General features: G+C 36.3%; 1 protein-coding gene across 1 annotated transcript in view; it reads left to right on the forward strand.

Annotated features, from left to right (window-relative positions):
- LOC129923483 (uncharacterized) overlaps positions 1 to 21,163 on the forward strand; it is a 115,533-nt gene extending 94,370 nt beyond the window's left edge. The window contains exons 3-7 of the mRNA XM_056014640.1: positions 9,622 to 9,742; positions 12,512 to 12,587; positions 14,467 to 14,642; positions 18,693 to 18,935; positions 19,372 to 21,163. Of these exons, the coding sequence (XP_055870615.1) occupies positions 9,622 to 9,742; positions 12,512 to 12,587; positions 14,467 to 14,642; positions 18,693 to 18,935; positions 19,372 to 20,462 (1,707 nt within the window). The 3' untranslated portion in view covers positions 20,463 to 21,163. The remainder of the gene's footprint in view (positions 1 to 9,621; positions 9,743 to 12,511; positions 12,588 to 14,466; positions 14,643 to 18,692; positions 18,936 to 19,371) is intronic.
- Positions 21,164 to 21,575: the final 412 nt, after the last annotated feature.

Here is a 21,575-nt window from a genome sequence, read left to right on the forward strand (position 1 = left end):
AGCGCTCTACATTGGTGCCACTGCAGCTCTTCATATCTGAGAACGAACCCTATTCAATGAAAATATTTAAATATACTATTTATACAAAATAAAGTACATACACGATTTTTTAAAGTGTTAAATAGAAATACCACTATATAATAAACCAAATTAAAGAAAAATTATTTTATTAAAAAACAAAGCTTACCTAAAAAAAAAACTCCTTACCTACATTTATGCAGAAGTTATTTACATTATTCGATATCAAACAAAATAATAATTACCAATAATTTATTGACTGTTTCTTTTATTTTGATTGATTCATGTTTTGTCTATACCATCAAATAAGTGTGCAAAGTTTAAACTTGATCCATGGAACGACGACTTCCAGGTTTTTTTTACATAGCCGTATAAAAAACAGTTTCTTTGCGCATGTTCTCACGCATCCTGCAATGCCTACAGAATAAAATGATGGAGACCAAGAAGGATTTTACGCCTCGAACGCGATTTACCCGTGTTGATTTGAACATGTTTTTAGCTTTTTATAAACAGACAAACTGTTACGGTAGATATAATTTATTAGAGAAAGAGATTATCACAAAGGATTTTATTTTTGATCACCCTTCGGGTCAAATTCACTCTAAGTAGATGCTTCTGTTTTGAAGTTGCCGTTCGTTTAGTAAAGTTCATGTTAGGTATTTTCTACTAGATCTGGGTAATTTCTTATGTGCTACTTATAAATGTTTTCTACTTGTCATGACAAAGTAGAAAACACCAAACTGTGTGAGATGATTGGGCAGAAAAATATAGAAGTGCAGATCTTAGAGAGGAAGTGGAGATGGATTGGTCACACCCTTAGAAAAGATATCAGCTACACCAGAGCTAGACAGCCTTAGAGTGGAACCCCAAGGGAACAAGACGCAGAGGAAGACCAAAAAGAACATGGCGACGCAGTCTACTAGACGAAGCCGAGAGGACCATGATGGTATAGACAAAACTGTCAAAATACTAGCAAGAGACCATGAAGTGTGGCGTGTTTTTGTTGAGGCGCTATGTTCCATGAGGAACCCAAAGGAATGATTATGATGATGACTTATAAATGTAGGCCTACTTATATACATTACAAAAAAAAAAGTAATCTATAGAGAATGTCATTCCTATATCTCATTAGTTTAATTCATATTTGCATAAGAACAATCAACAGTAGTTAATACAAAATATAGGCCTAATGTAAAAGAAGTTAATAAATATACGATCGATAGAAAGGAGCCCTTTTATTAAACAGTAAATTTTTATAGATCTAAAATCTATATGTAGTATTAAGAGATTTTTTTTAAAATCTAGATTATGAAAAAAAAATGTAAGCCTATTAGGTTTATTGAAAGTAGACTTATTCGCAGACGGTATATTTAGATGCTATTAAATGTTTAGCAATATTTATAAAAGTCAAGCTCAACTATCTATATCTTTACGATATTAGAAACGGACATTTTAATTCTAGACTATATTTAAAACTAATCAAATGAAATCAACGTGAAAGTCTACCTAATTAATGTACCGATAAGCCTTGCAGATCTAGTATGCTTCTTTGCAGACGATATATGTGAGCCTAGAATAGATCTAATATACGATGCTACTTGTAACCATGTTAATAAAATACTATTAATCTGGGTATATTTAAAACTAGAAAATAGATCTAGGCATTTTTCTTAACGGAAATAGATCTACATTGTTTACTGTTGATATGTTGCGAAAAGGAGGGGGGCGGACGCATTTTAGTTTAGAATTCATACAAATTGTATATGAATTTATTACTTATGTTTATAATATATACTAATTATTAATATTTCAACCTATTTTTAAATTATATCGCCCCCCCTCTAGTATGTTAGCCGATTTGATGGGGTCGTGAGGGGCGATGACATCAATCCCCCCTCCCCCATAAACTTTCGAGTGGGGGGGGGGGAGTCGGTCCAATTTATTTGTAAAATTGACAGCTTGCTAACAGAATTAATTAAATATCTATATGATTAAAACTTGTTATTGATATTTTAACCGATCTTTATATTATTTCGTTCCCCTGTTGGCCAACTGGGTGGGGGCGAATACCTTTACTGCCCTTCCCACCTAAACCCTTTGATGGCGGGGCCGATTATACTTTTATGGAGAAATCATTGTTTGTGAGCAAAATTAGTTGAATTAATATATAATTTTTTATATTATGTCGCTCCCCTTCTGGTATCCTGGCCGATTCGGTGAGGTAAGGGGGAGGGCGATTGCATCTACTGCCCTCCCCACTCTAGCCCTCTGAGTGGGGGGTCGGTCCTATTTTTATGGAGAAATTTTAGTTTGTGAACAAAATTAGTTGAATATCTATACAATATAAGCTACGTATTGACATGTGAACCTATTTGTATATTATGTCGCACCACACTCTAATCTCAAATTTTATTGTTAGTAAATATAAAATAAAACAGGGTTGTACCAGGTGGTAGGGGCGATACATGCAATCGCCTTCCGCCCATCGGACTATCAATACTTTTTCTTTTTGTATTATATTTAAGAAATTACAAAATAAATAAAATATCTGTCACTAATATAGTTTTTATATGCTATAAATTAAATTCTTATAGCGAGTCGCCCCACCTCCTATTTTAAAAAGGAACGAGGATTAACGTTTTCACTCTACCGCCCTATCCCCTTTCCAGAAAAAAGCATGACGTTTAAAAAAAAGTACAGTCAAATATGGCGACAGAGCTTATGTAGTTGCACATGAGTTTATCATCATTTTTTTAAAGAAAGACTTTGTTCTGAAAAATTTAGAATTCATACGAAATTTTTCAGTATAAGAGTAACGATGGAGATTAGTTCTGAACCGTGTTATTATATATATATATCGAGAGAGTGAGATATATATATATATATATATATATATATATAGATAGATAGATAGATAGATAGATAGATAGATAGATAGATAGATAGATAGATAGATAGATAGATAGATAGATATAGATATAGATATATAGATATTGATATAGATAGGGCCGTCGCAAGGGTTGTGGCCGCCTGCGTGCGAAATTTAAAAAACGACGCCCCCCCCCCTCTTTTTTTTTCTAGAAAAAAAAATCCATTAAGACTGAGCTGGACACTGTTCCAAAAGTGCACTTTAATTTAAATCTATCTTTTTTAGACCATTCCATTTTTCCCTTTCAAATTCGCACAGTTGTTGTACCCCTCAAGTACAACTAGGAAATGCACTAGGAACAATTTCAGATTTATGTGCATTCAGAAACCTGACATCTTGGTTCTTTATAATAGACATTAAAACTGATCTGGTTCTGACTACTCACTTATGCTCCTGTATGTGCCACGATTATAATTGATGAGCTGCGCAGGTATATTACAATGAACAGTGTATGAGCCTCATTCACCAATCGTAAACAAACAACATTGATAAAACAATGAAAAAAAATCTGTCACGTGACAGCCTGTGATTATTAGGTAATTTGTATAGCAAAGATAGAGAACCACGTGGATAAATGTTGTTTATTTACGATTGGTGAATGAGGTCCATTCATCATGATCTATATACAATTTCTCGATCACTTTGACTGCTCAACAGTGATATATGGTCTGGCTGTGGATATGTTAACTTGTTTGTTATTGTAAGTGAATGTATAATCCGAAAAAACAAAAGCTCAAAATACAAAAGCCTTTGTTGTTGTAACCTTTTCAACGTACTGTACACTTTCACTATAATTATCACCATTGTATTTTGGAGAGATGTGCATTGTATCCACAATCATATATGACATACGCGGATTCAGAGGTGCCTACAAATGTATCCAACAAATGAAGCAACTCAGCGCTGAATATTTTTCTTGAGTTTAATACAAAGTAAATAATCCAAAGTACAAGTCACTTAAACCATGACTTGAAATAAAACATAGTCAGGCAGTGTTTCTCATATTCCCGGGTGGCGACTCCCTAGATAGCAACATTTTCGTTCGAACCTCCTTTAGAAGCTGGAGCCCAGAGGAGCGATGAAAGCTTCCTCAGTGAGGTCCGATAATTTTTTTATAGAAAGTAATAAAAAAAAATTAGTCACAATTTTTATGTTTTATTTTTCATTTATATTAATTGAACACTGTATAAAATACAAAGTTGAGTCATGAAAGTTCACTGAAAAGTGTTTTTTTTTAATTGTATTGCCTACATAATTTTTAAGCGTAGATAGAAGCGGAGATAGAATTGAAGATGCGCCAGGTTTCAAGTCTGGACCTTTTTTATTGTTTTGCCGCCCCCCTCCCCCAATGCTGGTCCAATGTTGTCTTGTAGAGCTCTAAACGGCTAGTACATCTGAACCGACGTAGGCGTTTTATATTGGTTAATAAATACGTTTTGAATAACCTGGACCAACGTCTTTGTTATTCGAGATTTAATCTGAGATGAAATATAGATCTAAGAGTCATGACATAAACTGATATTTAAAACAAAATCTAGCTCACAACCAAAAATAAAGTCATTACTCTTTCAGGTCTTAAGATCGTCTCACATTTGCACTAGGTACGCTGATTTCATCATTGTCACTGCATAACCACCAATCAATCGCTTTAACCTCTTATCACCGCCGCTTAGGTAACACATACACTCCACTCCGTAACACCCCTTTTTGTCAGGACGTTGCCCCCTTTCCCTCCATGGGAGAGGAACTTGCCCTACCCCCCCCCAGTGAATTGTTTTTTAAATTGACTATTTAATAATAGTAATAATAGATCTACTTATAGGGCGGCAATTAGACTCAAAAACAAATATTACAAACAACCCGCGAAAATTCAAGGCCAGAAATGAGCAAGCGCTTATGCGAAAACCCGTGAAAATCCATAGCACGCTGCTCTATTTTATTTGTTCTAGTTTCCAAAATACTTTCTTATGTACGAATATCGTTTATATATTCAAAGGATAATGGAATAATTAGAATTTATTTAAAATATTAATGTTTTTTTTTTCTTTTTCACAATTTTTTTTTTTAAAGTAACCTTGGAATTATGATTTGGCCACCCCCTAAAGTCGGCCGCCTGCGTGCAATGCACACATTGCACAATAGGGTTTACTGGGCGTTAGGTTTAGGATTTGGAAAAAAATCGCCCCCGCCCTCCAAAGTTCTTGATCCGCTAGTGGATCTCGTATAGAATTCGATGTAAATCTGATCTAGAATAGATTTAAATTTATAGATAGATCTAGATCAATATTTAAGTCAAGACTACAACTTTAATCTAGATCTAGACCCAGAAGATCTGGATCTACATTCAAGACCAAGTTTTCAAATAAGTCCGTAGTAGAATTTAGGCATAGTCTAGAATCCTTGACCTTATTAAAAAATTTTCTTTTCTAGAAATCAATGTGTTAGAGACATATCGTAAAAATGTTTTGGCATGATTATAAATGACCCTTGTCATTGAATAAACGAAGCATTAGCGCTTAGCTTAACCCTTAAAATACGTGTGGTAGTTTATTCCATTTTGTATGCACTCATAGTAAAACGGCTCAGCACTTTAAGGGTTAACCAAATGTAGGCCACAATAGGACGAAAAGTAAACAAATAAAAAAAATAATGACGGATCGGAATTCGGACTTTGCAGAACAAAATAAAAGTGCCAATGAGGAACGACGTAGCATGTGAGTTTTAATTAATTTTTTTATGTTTTAGCGGGACGGGTACGCTTAATGCGGAACGGTAGGCTCATCTGCAAGTAGCGAATACAAATGCACCAGATATAGTAGGAAAAAAAAACAGCGTTGGAATCCCTGAAAACACATACTTTTGAGTAGGATGATCAAAAATAAAATAATTTTTAGATGATCTCTTACTCTTAAAAAATTATATCTACCATATCAGCTTGTCTGAAAATGGATGTTTTTTTTTTTTTAGACTTTATAAAGAGCTAATAAACATTTTCTAATCAACACGCGGGTAAATCGCGCGTCTTCTTTGTATCTGTAAATTAAAAAAAAAAAAAAAATACAGTGCAGGATGCGAAGCGACCTCATTTGAAATCGGCGTTCCTTTAGTATAGTTCCATGCTTGATCCAAGAAAGGGTGTGGGATAAAAAATGTGTACAAATTTTACAACAGACAGATAAAATGTGTTGATCTAGGATGTGTATTTAAAAGAAGAGTTACTTTAAATATAGTAAATACTATTGGATTGCCAGCCTGTGAGTACAATTTAAATGATACTTTTGTTCTTTCTAACTTGTGAAATTTAGGTTTCAAACAGATTACATAAAAGCTCAATTCATACTTTATGTTCCTATTAATATAGAAAATTTATCATTTATTCTCTAGCCGGTTGTTACTGAAAGGGATATTACTGGTGCTCTGTAATAAGAAAACTTCAATACAATAGTTATTTACCCTGACGCCCATAAATTGAACACTATTTAAACGGTAAAAAATAATAATGGTATGTGCAGTAATTGATGAAATGATCTTTCTGAAATTTAAATAAAATGTCACGCATTACGAGTCTATTTGCAATGTTATAATTAAAAGATTGAAAAATAAATGATTTTTTTTTTCATGTATGAATAAATAGTAGCGATGGAAGAGCTTTGCTTGTAGTACTAATATAGTTAAAATCAAACTAAATTTTGAGTTATTTTCATAGTACTAGGGTTAGCAAATATTGGCAATCAGTAGCCATAACTGAGAGAGAGAGAGAGAGAGAGAGAGAGAGAGAGAAAGAGAGAGAAGAAGAAGAAGAAGAAGAAAAAGCGAGAGAAAGAGAGAAAAGCAAGGGAAAGCGAAAGTAATAGAGAGAAAAAGATAAAACAAAACAAAAAAGAGAGGGAAAGAGAGAGAGAGGGGGAGAGGGAGACGGTGATAGTATGTACATTTCTACATGTCAACATTATTAAAGTTACATTTGATAGGGGCTCTCCTGTTGATCCACAAACATTTAATAACACAGTTTCTCTCTTCTAAGTTGGAATATTTAGGCCTGTTATTAGAATTTTACATACTCTGAGAAGATTTATACATTTGTTTAACCAAGATTATTATCGTGGGCGGGGGAATCAGGGGAAAACATGCATTTTAAAATATATCTTTCATTCGTTATTAAGAGTTTAATAATCGTTCTACAGGAAAAGTAATCATGTTGATAGAGGAGTAATATTCACACGTCACTTCTGTTTCACTTTACTTCTGTTTCACTTCACTTCTGTTTCACTTCACTTCTGTTTCACTTCACTTATGTTTCACTTATGTTTCACTTCATTTCTGTTTCACTTCATTTCTGTTTCACTTCCCTTCTGTTTCACTTCACTTCTGTTTCACTTCACTTCTGTTTCACTTCACTTCTGTTTCACTTCTGTTTCACTTCATTTCTGTTTCACTTCACTTCTGTTTCACTTCATTTCTGTTTCACTTCCCTTCTGTTTCACTTCACTTCTGTTTCACTTCACTTCTGTTTCACTTCACTTCTACTTCACTTCTGTTTCACTTCACTTCTGTTTCACTTCACTTCACTTCTACTTCACTTCTGTTTCACTTCATTTCTGTTTCACTTCACTTCTACTTCACTTCTGTTTCACTTCATTTCTGTTTCACTTCACTTCTGTTTCACTTCACTTCTGTTTCACTTCACTTCTACTTCACTTCATTTCTGTTTCACTTCACTTTTGTTTCACTTCACTTTTGTTTCACTTCATTTCTGTTTCACTTCATTTCTGTTTCACTTCACTTCAACTTCACTTCATTTATGTTTCACTTCATTTCTGTTTCACTTCACTTCAACTTCACTTCATTTCTGTTTCACTTCATTTCTGTTTCACTTCACTTCTGTTTCACTTCACTTCTGTTTCACTTCATTTCTGTTTCACTTCAATTCTGTTTCACTTCACTTCTGTTTCACTTCATTTCTGTTTCACTTCACTTCTACTTCACTTCTGTTTCACTTCACTTCTGTTTCACTTCACTTCTGTTTCACTTCACTTCACTTCTACTTTACTTCTGTTTCACTTCATTTCTGTTTCACTTCACTTCTACTTCACTTCTGTTTCACTTCATTTCTGTTTCACTTCATTTCTGTTTCATTTTACTTCTGTTTCACTTCACTTCTGTTTCACTTCTGTTTCACTTTACTTCTGTTTCACTTCACTTCTGTTTCACTTCTGTTTCACTTCATTTCTGTATCACTTCACTTCTGTTTCACTTCACTTCTTTTTCACTTCACTTCTACTTCACTTCTGTTTCACTTCATTTCTGTTTCACTTCCCTTCTGTTTCACTTCACTTCTGTTTCACTTTACTTCTGTTTCACTTCACTTCTGTTTCACTTCTGTTTCACTTCACTTCACTTCTACTTCACTTCTGTTTCACTTCACTTCTACTTCACTTCTGTTTCACTTCATTTCTGTTTCACTTCACTTCTACTTCACTTCTGTTTTACTTCACTTTTGTTTCACTTCACTTTTGTTTCACTTCACTTTTGTTTCACTTCATTTCTGTTTCACTTCCCTTCTGTTTCACTTCATTTCTGTTTTACTTCATTTCTGTTTCACTTCACTTCTACTTCACTTCTGTTTCACTTCACTTCACTTCTACTTCACTTCTGTTTCACTTTACTTCTGTTTCACTTCACTTCTGTTTCACTTCTGTTTCACTTCACTTCACTTCTACTTCACTTCTGTTTCACTTTACTTCTGTTTCACTTCACTTCTGTTTCACTTCTGTTTCACTTCACTTCACTTCTACTTCACTTCTGTTTCACTTCACTTCTACTTCACTTCTGTTTCACTTCATTTCTGTTTCACTTCACTTCTACTTCACTTCTGTTTTACTTCACTTTTGTTTCACTTCACTTTTGTTTCACTTCACTTTTGTTTCACTTCATTTCTGTTTCACTTCCCTTCTGTTTCACTTCATTTCTGTTTTACTTCATTTCTGTTTCACTTCACTTCTACTTCACTTCTGTTTCACTTCACTTCACTTCTACTTCACTTCTGTTTCACTTCACTTCTGTTTCACTTCACTTCTGTTTCATTTCACTTCTACTTCACTTCTGTTTCATTTCACTTCTGTTTCACTTCACTTCTACTTCACTTCTGTTTCACTTCATTTCTGTTTCACTTCACTTCTACTTCACTTCTGTTTCACTTCATTTCTGTTTCACTTCACTTCTACTTCACTTCTGTTTCACTTCATTTCTGTTTCACTTTACTTCTACTTCACTTCTGTTTCACTTCACTTCTGTTTCACTTCACTTTTGTTTCACTTCATTTCTGTTTCACTTCACTTTTGTTTCACTTCACTTTTGTTTCACTTCACTTTTGTTTCACTTCATTTCTGTTTCACTTTATTTCTGTTTCACTTCACTTCTGTTTCACTTCACTTCTACTTCACTTCTGTTTCACTTCACTTCTGTTTCACTTCACTTCTGTTTCACTTCACTTCTACTTTACTTCTGTTTCACTTCACTTTTGTTTCACTTCACTTTTGTTTCACTTCACTTCTTTTTCACTTCGCTTCTGTTTACTTCCTTCCACCTCTAGACCTTCCTTACTATGGAGTGTGCACATTTCATTCTTTAATTGTTTATTTTAATCTCTGACATCATTTCTTGTTTTCTTTAAGTTCCACAGAAAGATGAAAATGAAGCAGGCTAGAGTGGAGGAACACAGGTCAATGCTCAGGTTGTGTCCTGGAAAACAACGGATCAGCATGATTTCAGGAATAGGACTTCGCTTCAGAAAAGGTGAATAATGATCTTTTGATTGTGGGCCTGACCCACGGTAACCTCAACTCAAGAAAACATTAAGAAACTGAAACAGACACACAAAAAATAGAGCAGTGAGATTCATAACAAACGAATATTCACATTTGACTAGAGTAACACTTTTAGTAAAATCACTAAATTTAGAAAGTCTTCAGGATACAAGGCTCAAAAGTATAGTAGCAATTATACATAAAACACTGAACCATAATCTTCAAATACAAAAACAAAATTTAATAAAATACTCATAAAGACACAAAGATAAAGACACATTCCTCGTCCCATATGCTAGGACAAATTTGTACAAAAGCTCCTTCTTCCCTAGCGCTATTAGAGCATGGAGTGGGTTGCCTGAGCTAGCCAGGAAAACCAGTGGGTTTGTAGAATTTAAGTCATTGGTTAAATGCATGACTAGATGCATACGGCGTAGGATGTAATCATCTTCTTTTTGAACTAACGTCTGTATTTCATAAGAAATAAAAAAGATAAGAAAGGAGAAAGATAGTTTTGTTTGAATAGAAGAAACTGTAACCCACACACCTGTTCATCTGTTTGTCTTTAAACATATCATTTTATCGACATGTGGTGAAGGGCATTGCACTGTAGCTAAGTCTTAATCCTTCGTTTCCAACATAAGAAGTATTTTTATATCTATAAGAAATATTAGTCTATATATCAAGTCATTGTTGTGTTAGGAATAAATGGGTTTAACACCAAGAAGCAAACTAAAGTAATCGTCACTATGGTTGGTTTTACAATAGCATAGGTGTCAACTGGTTCGACCCACACATCCTTCAAATCTTCCCTTCCTGTCAAAGCTTCTGGAGCGCATCGTGTTAGTGCAAATTCTTTCTCATCTTGAACAGTACTGTCTCTTGGAAGAATTTCAATCTGCATATAGGAAGTGCCGTAGCACAGAGACAGCAGTGGTCAGGGTACTAAACGACTTACTTCACAATTCCGACAAAGGCCACATATCAATTCTTTCTATGCTGGACTTGTCCGCAGCCTTTGATACGCTAGATCATGAAATTATGATGGCCAGATTCTCTGCAACTTTTGGTTTAGCAGGAGTCGTCCTAAAGTGGCTTGGATCCTACCTGACGGAACGCACCCAAAGTGTCGTTGTTAGCGGGACGGAATCAACAAGCTTACTTTTGAAGTACGGAGTACCCCAAGGATCAGTTCTAGGCCCAGTACTGTTCACTATGTACACATATCCACTCAGCGGTGTCATACGGCCAATCGGCATCTTATACCATTTCTTTGCCGATGACTCACAGTTATACGATTCATCAGTACCATCAGAGGTGTCGCATCTGACAGAGAAAATCAGTAGTACCGTTGCAAGGGTGAGCGATTGGATGGTTGAAAATAAACTCAAGATGAACGAAGACAAGACAGAAATAATTAAGATTGGCACTAGGAACAATGTCTCAAAAGTTGAAAGCACAGATTCTCTCTTTATCACGAACTGCCATGTTCCTTTTGTCCATGTAGTGCGGAATCTTGGAGTTTTCTTCGACTCAACACTATCTTTCGACCCACATATAAATCAGCTCTGCAAAGGTCTTTATCTGCAGCTGCGCAGATTAGGCCAGATCCGACCATATTTAACAACGGAGTCAACAAAAACGCTAGCTGTGGCATTCATACTCTCCCGCCTTGACTACTGCAACGCCGTGCTAGCAGGTATACCTGATGACAAAATAGCCAAGCTGCAACGTATACAGAACAACGCCGCTCGAATAGTCCTTAAAAAAACTAGACAAGATTCTGCTACTACGCTCTTGCGCACGCTCCATTGGCTTCCCGTGAAAGCGAGAATCGATTACAAGGTCGCCACACTTTGTCATCAGTGTATATATAACAATGAGATGCCCTTGTACCTTAGCGAACTGATTACTCCATATGTCCCCCAGAGAACCCTGCGCTCAATGGACTCAACGCTTTTAGTAGTGCCACGTTTCTCCCTCAAAAGCTACGGTCTGCGTGCTTTTTCAGTTCACGGACCAAAGGTTTGGAACTCACTCCCCATTGATCTCAGACAGACAACATGCTATACCACTTTTAAGAAGAACATTAAGACCTACTTGTTTAAAACTTTTTTAGATTAACTGTTATTGTAGCAGTTGTGTTTTTGTTTGTAATGTTGTTACAGCGCCTTGAGCCTACATTTTGTTTATAAATAAAATTATTATTATTATTATTATTATTATTATTATTATCCTAGTTTATTAACAGATTCTAATTTTTTTTTAAAGTTAAAATAACTTTGAAAATAATGTTAAAATAAAGTCCTAATTTACTATTACTACAAAATTGTAAAGATAATTAATTATGATGTATCTTTTGAAAACATTTTGCCCTTTTGAGTGCGTTGTATGCTTCCTAACGAAAGGGTCTCGATTTCGAATCCCGGTAAATACTGGGACTTAGAATTTCAGGATTTCAACTAGGTCACAGAGTCCAACAAACTTCAGGATGTAACACATACCTTGGGGACGTAATGGTGGCTGGTCGTTGTGCTGACCACATGACACCCCCGTTAACCATTAGTTAAAGAAACAGGTGGGCTTTGCAGTATCCACCCCCATAGGTTTTAAAGTGGTATCTTCACCTTTTTACCATAACCCAATGTAAAATATGATTTTTTTTAATGACATTTATTTTTAACTCTGTCCAATCACAATTAATGTCTATTTTATTGTCAGTTTTGTATTATACGTAGGTTTTGTTTTTCAACTTTAGGTAAACCAATCATTGGTGACGTCTGGAACACATCTCCATCCTCGTCTGATATCTCCAGTTGTTACTCTCCCAAAAGGTACTGCACTTTTTGGTATATGACTGATCTCAGCTGCTGTATAGACTGATTAGATCCACAGGTTAAATAAATCTCAGTTTTTAAATCAGCTGATACGATTAATAGTACTATAGCAATTTAACCATTATTATTATATCAATTATAAATCAATAGATAAAAATATCTGAGTTTTAGAGATCTGTAGAGTATTTTATCCCTGTGAGATAGGAGATAGCTCCTTCTTCCCTATTGCTATTAGAGCATGGAATGGGTTGCCTGAGTCAGCCACGAAAACCAATGACATGGCAGAATGTAAGTCAGTGATTAACATGCAAGACTAGATTGACCTAGGAACATGCGTAGGACTTAATCATCTTCTTTTCTTTTTTTTTTTTTTTTTGAAGTTACGTCGGTATTTTATAATATAAGATAAGAGAATAGTTGAAAGGATCTCAATACTTTTTTCTTTAGGGATCTCCCATTTCCAATATTTCACACAATAGTTGATTGGAACTCGACCTGAAACTGAAATTTAATGTTGAATGTCATTTTGATGTTAGGATAATTAACTGATATATAATAGATTTTCACAAATAATTCTTTTGGCTTATGGTCAATGAGGATGTTATGTGGCCAGCACAATTACCAACAGCCTTAACTTACCCCAGCTAATGACAGCTACCATAAGAGTTGGGTGGACTCATGGGCGTCCTAAAGATCCCGTCCTTGGGGCAAGTCAGAAAATTGTGCTAGGTTCTTGTTCACCAGTTGCTACAGGCATCAAGCTGCTACTCGGTTATGCATAAGCTTTGTTCGAGCTTTGCTTTTGTCTTTCTCAATTAAGATAAGATAAGATAAGAAAATTTTTATTGATCCAATCAAATGGAAATTCAGTTTGACTACAATTGACAACTTCGGCAACCGTCTATGTAGATAGGACCATAGGCTAGTGAACTTTCGACCCAAAAACTTATCGATGATACTGTGTTTCTAGCATAAGGTACCAAAAAAAAGTACGTCAGATAACCCAGTTACAAATACGTGAACTCTACAGACTAAAAGCCTTTACCTGCCAGAAACTGTACCGAAACCTACGACCTCTGACTTGTTAGAGGTTTTTTTTTTTTTTTTGTATCAGTAGTTCTAAATTTTCAAGACAATGTTCAAATATCGTACTTGCTTAGTTGAATCTATCTATCTATCTATCTATCTATCTATCTATCTATCTATCTATCTATCTATCTATCTATCTATCTATCTATCTATCTATCTATTTATCTATCTATTTATCTATCTATTTATCTATCTATCTATCTACTATCTATCTATCTATCTATCTATCTATCTATCTACCTAACTATCTACCTATCTATCTATCTATCTACCTAACTAACTAACTACATACATATCTATCTATCTATCTATCTATCTTTCTATCTATCTATCTATCTATCTATCTATCTATCTATCTATCTATCTATCTATCTATATATCTATCTATCTACCTAACTAACTACCTACATACATATCTATCTATCTATCTATCTATCTATCTATCTATCTACCTAACTAACTACCTACATACATATCTATCTATCTATCTATCTATCTATCTATCTATCTATCTATCTATCTATCTAAAATATACAAAAGACGTGCATACATTTAAAAAAAAATCATCTCCCATTATGCCGCTACGATTTTCGACAGTCCTGTCTTGAAACAACCGAAAACGTCTAATGTTTGCGCTGTCTTACAAACAAGTGGTTGGTGGGTATCAGACAGGAAGAGGAAGGCGATGATGGGAAATAAGGTTTAACAGTTTCTTTTTTTTTTCAAGAGAAATTTAACACATTTAGTGGGAAAGAATAAATTTAACCAAAAATTCTGTATCTTTCAGACATGGGCGTGTGTACAGTCGTGAGGTGACGCCCTCTGATGATGGAGTCTGTGGCTACTCGGAGGGTGAGACGTTCCCACTAAGGAGAGCCACTTCTTACATTGATGTAGACACTACTACCCACGAGGAGAAAACGGACCGTAAAGGCTGGGAGATTGGAGGAGAACCTGTTGAAGGTATACTATATCTATACTATACTAAGACCATGGGCGCCCACAGGGGGGTGGTACAAGTGCACCCCCCTGGATTCCGGGCAGCCAATTTCTAGCCATTTTTTACACCATCAGATCAATTTATTAGTTAATAAGAATAAGCTATTATTGTAATACACTAGAATATGCTCATCTGTAGTTCATATCCGACCATGTGCGCTTTATTAGGCCTATAGGCTTGCAATTCAATATTCTATAGCGTGTTAGTCGTAAGGATTTGTTATCACTTGCACACTATAATTGTTATCATTATATTTGGTAAGGGCCTTGAATAAGCTAAAAAGTTGGGGTTTTTTTGAGGACTAATCTTGCCAGCTATTTTCCTATTTGATATTTACGGGAATGTTTCTTTGAACAAGATTGAGGAGTGCAGTTATCTTGGTAAATGTATTTACGTCTTGCGGAGTTGCGGTCATTGTTAGCGCTTAATAAAATAACAAGTGAAACACGTTCACAAGTTTACGATAGAAGAGATATAAGAAAGTTCTTCCCATGCCATCTGAGCCAAGCACTGGCAACAGTATGAATTAACTGCGTTTTCTTGGTATTTCGCTAATGAAAATTCAGGTCTCTCTGGCATGGAATTGATTAGTTTGAGCGTTGGATTTGTTGATGGCGATTTTATTCGAGAAGAATTTATTGACTTTGTCCCTGTAGTTCAGAGAGACGCAGTGCCTGTATCTAACGTCATTGTCAGCGAATACATTGTGAACGGTCTAGTCATTAACAAACTACTCGGCTAAGGCTACGATGGCTGCCCCCATGATGGGTAGCATTCAGAACTGTGTTCAGGCTAGGATTCGTGAAAAATATCCAAAAGCAGACCTTATCCGTTGTGTGTCCCACAGACTTAAACTTGTTATCATTGACCTGAATGACGTTTCAGATATACGTAATGCTGTTAGTGTCATCATGAAGGTTATATATTTCTTCCGTAACAGTCCCAAGCGAGAGCTAAATTTACCTCTTTTGTGTGAGACACGATGGACAGAGAAACACGAATTAATACGCGCTTTAAGTCACAACTTTGAGAAGATCTTTGACTGTTTTAAAATATTATTGTAAGTGAAACCAATCAATCTGCATAAACGTGTAATCAGTGCCTGCTTCTCGTGTGTTTCTGATTTGTCTTTTAATTGTCGTCAATTATTCACCCGTTCTTGAACCAGTTTCCGTGATGATGCTGTCTGTCCATCTTAGCACAAGCGGCCGCTCAACAGCACATCAGCTGTCACATTGATGACATAATGAAAAACCAACTTGACCATGCTGAGGAACACTTCAGGGATGGCATCCTAAGAATGGTGACACTGCTGGCAGACAAACTTGCCGAAACTTTGCAGTCTAAAGATACACGGAGCAAAAACCACATGTTTCCATTTTTGGGATTATAATAACAGCACACAACTTTACATTCTGTATCTTGATTCCTTATTTTCTTCATTAAAATCTCTCTTTTCAAGCAATAATAATGCTCAGATCAATCTATCAATCGTCATCCTAATACGATTCAAGAATTGCAGTGTACAGAATAATATCAGCACTACAGATCAGCGTTCATCGCCGGCTTGTCCATCGCGACAAGAAGCAATTCAGTAGTAAATTTATTGACAGTTTTGGCAGCGTTTGCATTTTTTGTTTGATCGACCGTAGGGATGCACGGATATACATTTTAAAAAACTTTCACGTTTTTTTTTTATTTCATAAAACAAGTATTTACATAGGTATGGGAGGGGCGAGGGGGCACCAATTCTTTTCTTTAATAATCTCTGTAATAAAAAAGTTGTAGCTACGACTTTGAGCGTAGGTGGCAACTTGCAACCCCCTACAAAAAATCCTGCGGGCGCCCATGACTAAGACAAGTGATAGTATCACTGAGAAAGCTAAAAGCATGAAACAAAAACTATTGGTAAAATATATCTTATCGCACTAATTTATTATTGTTTGCCTACATCTGTTACAATTTAATTACATGACTGATCCAACTAATTGATACAACTATTTTAATATAGGCCCTAAGCTTTGTTTTTTCAATAAGTATTTTGTGTATGTGTATTTTGCTTGCTTTTTTTTTTAATAGTGAGAACCTTTGTCTTTGGTACTCACGAGTTCTTTGGTACACTTTTGACAACGGCTTGTTTTTGAGTGCTTTTGTACTAAACAGTATCCAGGTGGCTGAGGGAAGTTGGGTAATTACAACGCCATGGGCTTGAATCTCTGCAATATCCACAGTCACAGTGCTGGAGGTTTTGCAAAACTACCTGAAGTGTTATCAAGTGTGCAGCCTGAGCGTGCTCAGAATGTAAAGAGGACTTCAGAAAGATTGCCTCATTATTAAATATTTCTTTTGTCCATCCTTTCGTCTATTGAGACATGTCTTTTTTCAATATCACAAGATCCTCAGCACTTGCAAAGACCTTCCTTCAGGGAACATTACCAGGAAAAAAAGAAGACACCAAAGAATGGACGGGCATGCAATTGAAAGAGATTCTATCCATGGCATAAGACAGAGATGAATGGAGAAAGACGGTCGACAGATCATGTTTGGCACCACATTGGGCTCAACTGACTAAGGGATAGGTGAAAGTGTAAACTTCTATAGGAAAGCAACAGAATACGTATCCATGCCTAGCAAGAGATTGATAACACACAATGACGCCACAGGCAGTTTGGCCACACTTAGGATTTAGCGTGACTTACAAAGTTTCTAACGTTGAAACTAGGATAAGTATTGAAATAAAATATAATCATTTTATTGGAATGGGTTCTTTGACGCGAAGTTTAACTAATGTGTAGTTATCAACATTGTCGTCAATTAACACGATGATTGCTATGAAATATTATTTTTCATATTGTTTCTAGATCTAGCAATTTCAACATTGCACTAATTTACAGACCTCAGCATATGCCATTAATTCGGTGGTTAAAGCACTCTGTGACCAGTAGCATTTTATGTTGTTTCTAAATCTAGAATTATCTAGCAATGTCTATTAGACCTACGATGACCTGCTGACCACTGTCAAAATAACGTTTACTAAAACTATGCTTATACCTATCACGGGTGTCCGCAGGACTCATAAAGACATTTCTGCAGGGAACTGTACCAGGCAAAAGAAGAGGCAGGCAGAGAGAGAGCGATAGTAAGTCATGTCACTGAAAGAGATTTTAGTCAAGGCAAATATATAGTGGGATGGAGACGGTCAACAGGTCATGAGTGGTGCCCCAACGGTCCAAAAGACTAAGGCATATGTGAAGGTGTAGCTCTAACATATGTTAATTCTAAAATCTCAATGTGAAACGTTCAGATCACGTGATTATGTCAAAAAAAATATTGTGCTTCCTATACAGTTGTATAACAATATTTTTTTACAACTTTGTTATGTAGTAAATATGTTGTAGCAAAAAGAGGTATTCAAAGACAATGCGCCAAAATCGTCACGCAATTATTCCTTTTTGAAAGCATTGTAATGGGCTGACTTTGTGGTCATGTGATACAAGAGTTATCCTTTTTAACTGGGTATCAATATTAACTTGTGTATTTCAATTTGTCTTTGTAGGAAAATCGCTTATTTATTTACCCTAAAAATGACAACTTCTCAACAGGTGTTTTATGGGCTTGCTTTCTTGCTCTCTGCGTTTGGTCTGCCAGGATCCCCGACCAAACTGAGAGCAACTTTTTTCTATGGAACTCGCCAAAGATTTTGTTCCACCGTTGCCAGTGGTATGATAGATCGAAGAACAGCCGCAACCAACACAGTAGACGAGGTCATCCTGAAGCGCTTTTGGGAGGAATTTTCATCTCGGTTGGATGTAGTGGTGGTCCCATTGAACACGTGTAAAGCATGAAATTAAAACTTGAAGTTATTAACTATGACACGTGTGTCCAGCTAGGTATCACTTTTTTTAATCTAGCGCAATGGTTTTGGCGAATTCTTTTATAATCACCTTGTGTTATGAAATTTTACCTTTCAGGTATTTATGTTAATTATAAACTGTATTTTTTGTTTTCTACAGGTAGAGGTGGACATAAATCTGCCAACAGCGACTCATCCTCCATAGAATGTCTCAAGCAGAGTTCAGGAAACAGTGGGACCCCAAGCCCAGCAACCCAAGAAGCCCCCAAAAAGCCCTTGGGCAATCACAACCCCTCCCCTTCAGCCGTGTTGACCACGTCCATGGCAGACAACATAGCAACTGACCGTTTGTTCAGGACTTTTAGGGCAGGTGGTGGAGTGGACGATGGTGGGGGTGGCTCAGGTTAGTATTGAGATGTCTTGACAGATGATTGTCTCTCGACACTATACACTTTCAGTTTTCTATATACCATTCAAAAACAAAAAGCGTTCGCTGTTAGAAGACCATATAGTAGCTGGTGCGATTCTCCCCAGCACAATACAGTCGATGGCGAAATCCGATTTTCTCTACCACAGTTAAGGTTTTCAAGATCTAAACGTGACAGACGAACGAACAAAACTAAACATTTTTTTTTCGACTCAAGCTGTTCAAAATTAAATACCTTATATGAGTTAATCCTTTTGTCAGCGTCGTTCATTATGTGGAGACATTTATTTTTGAGATATTAAGAACGTTAGAGTACGTGTAAATATCATAATGCCTTACTGGATAATATCTTAATATCTTATTAGTATTATTATTAGATAATAGTATCTTAATTGATACGTTTTTTTTTCAGGTAAATCTGATACATCTGGCAGCCAGGATGCAGTAACTCAGACCGACTTTGAAGATGTCTATTTCAACATGACCACAGGAGAGCGAATAAATTATCCTTACAGCACCAGCAGTAACTATAATACGTATCCACCACCCAACAGCATCATCTCTTGGGCGCCCAGCAGCGCCCAGCCAAGGCGAAGGGAGAGCGTGGATTTTGGGAAGAACATAGCTACTCCCTTGCCATTTTTAGGACTCATCCCCAACTCGAATCAACCCATGGTTGTCGATATGCGGCCTCGGTTGTCCAGGGACGAGTCTGTTGGAGGGGCCATGAAGCCATCTGGTAAGAGGCGCCCTTCTTTGCGCATAGACCTCTTGGCTGCGCCACACTCCCCAACCACGGAGCTGGTGGCTCAAGATCACGGGTTCGCCCTGGAAGGTCTGGATGTTCCACATTACGCCGGTGGGTCAAGGTCACTCCCCTCCAGCGGAAGCGATATTTTCAAGCCGAAAGATTCCAGAAAGAGCAGCCACGCTTCCATCAAGCCTCTGTCTCCGTCGCCGGCTATATTGTCACGCATAAACGTCATGCAGGACACGCCTCCTTTGAGGCAGCACCACAACCATCACCATCACCACCACCATCGGACGAGGCGGCCAGAGACTCTAGACGTCATGTTCAGCAATGCGTCTTCGAAAGCACACCCATCAAAAAAGCACTCCCACGGGGGTCACCATTTAAAACCTTCCAGGGCTACTTCCTTGTCGCCCGGCATATCAGCAGACAACGAAAGGCATTCAGCGATGACTCTCAAAGTGCCGGAGAGGGTACCCGAACCTAGAACCGCCCCGATTCCAAAACACTTTTACCACCAGGACGAGGAAGGCTTCTTCTCGTCGTCCCACTCTTCCAATTACAATTCTGGAAGGACGTTCTCCAACGAAGCAGACGGATCGCGAAGAGGTATTCTCTTCTTCAGCAGGCTAGCAGGAGCAGGCAGGGTCAGCAGCAATGCCGCTTTCGATTCAAGTGTAGGTAGCAGTTCGGGAGCAGCTTACGGGCTGGGCAAACCGGCTCCCTACAAGAGTGGGGGGTTTGAGTCCTGATGAAACGTGACAAATAGATTTAATTGTTAAATTTGTATTTATCTTTGGAATTGTTTATTGCTGAATTCAAAAAATGGATTTTACTTGTAATTTTTATGGACCGATCTGGGATACAGAATAAGAACATTGGAATACTCTTGAATTATACAATTACACTATTTGATTACTGTTGTTCAGTTTCCAAAGATGGGTGAACGTTTCTTTCTTTCTGTAAATTTTTGTTACAATTATAAAATAGATTTATTATTAATCTGACTATTTTTACACTTAAAGCGACGTCTTTCTTATTCAATTATTTATTACATTCTAATTGATATTTAAAAACAAATATTTGATCGTTCTATTTTTAGATCATTAAAAAGTAGTGTTTTTTTTTTTTGGTTCATTTTCTTTTTAATGTTGATTAGATTATATACTTTTCTGGCAATAATTGCCCTTTTGCTGATTAGTGCACTGGAGGATAAAGACCAGAAAAGGACAATAATGAATATCTCTTGTGTACAAAATATCTGCCATATTTCTTCTTCCTATATGTACCTAATAATTCATTACTGAATATAACATTCTTGTCTTGTATTTGTAATTATGTATTTATTTATTTCAATTTAACGGTTGTGAAATAATTGTATTTCTTCGTTAACATACCAACTAACTGGACATTGGTGGTGTCGACTCTTTTTAGTGGCGGCGATTCAATAGTTGCGACTCGTGTGGGTGGTGCAGTAAAAAATATAAGTTTTTTGTTTTGTTTTTGTTTTCAGATGTGAATTAATATTAATAAATACTTTTTTTTTTCAAGTTGTTGTGATCTTATTGATAACTTGACGTTGTAAGTCAGTATTGATTGTAAGTCAGTATTGATTGTAAGTCAGTATTGATTGTAAGTCAGTAGTGATTGTAAGTCAGTAGTGATTGTAAGTCAGTAGTGATTGTAAGTCAGTAGTGATTGTAAGTCAGTAGTGATTGTAAGTCAGTAGTGATTGTAAGTCAGTAGTGATTGTAAGTCACATAGAAATGTTTTCGACTCCAACTTGATTGTGTTGCCACATTTTCTGACATTGATAAGAATTTATTGGTCATTGAATTGTATATATAATATTTTGAATCTGTTTT

Source organism: Biomphalaria glabrata, chromosome 16 (genome assembly GCF_947242115.1).
Source record: "Biomphalaria glabrata chromosome 16, xgBioGlab47.1, whole genome shotgun sequence".
In the NCBI taxonomy this organism is placed as follows: domain Eukaryota; kingdom Metazoa; phylum Mollusca; class Gastropoda; family Planorbidae; genus Biomphalaria; species Biomphalaria glabrata.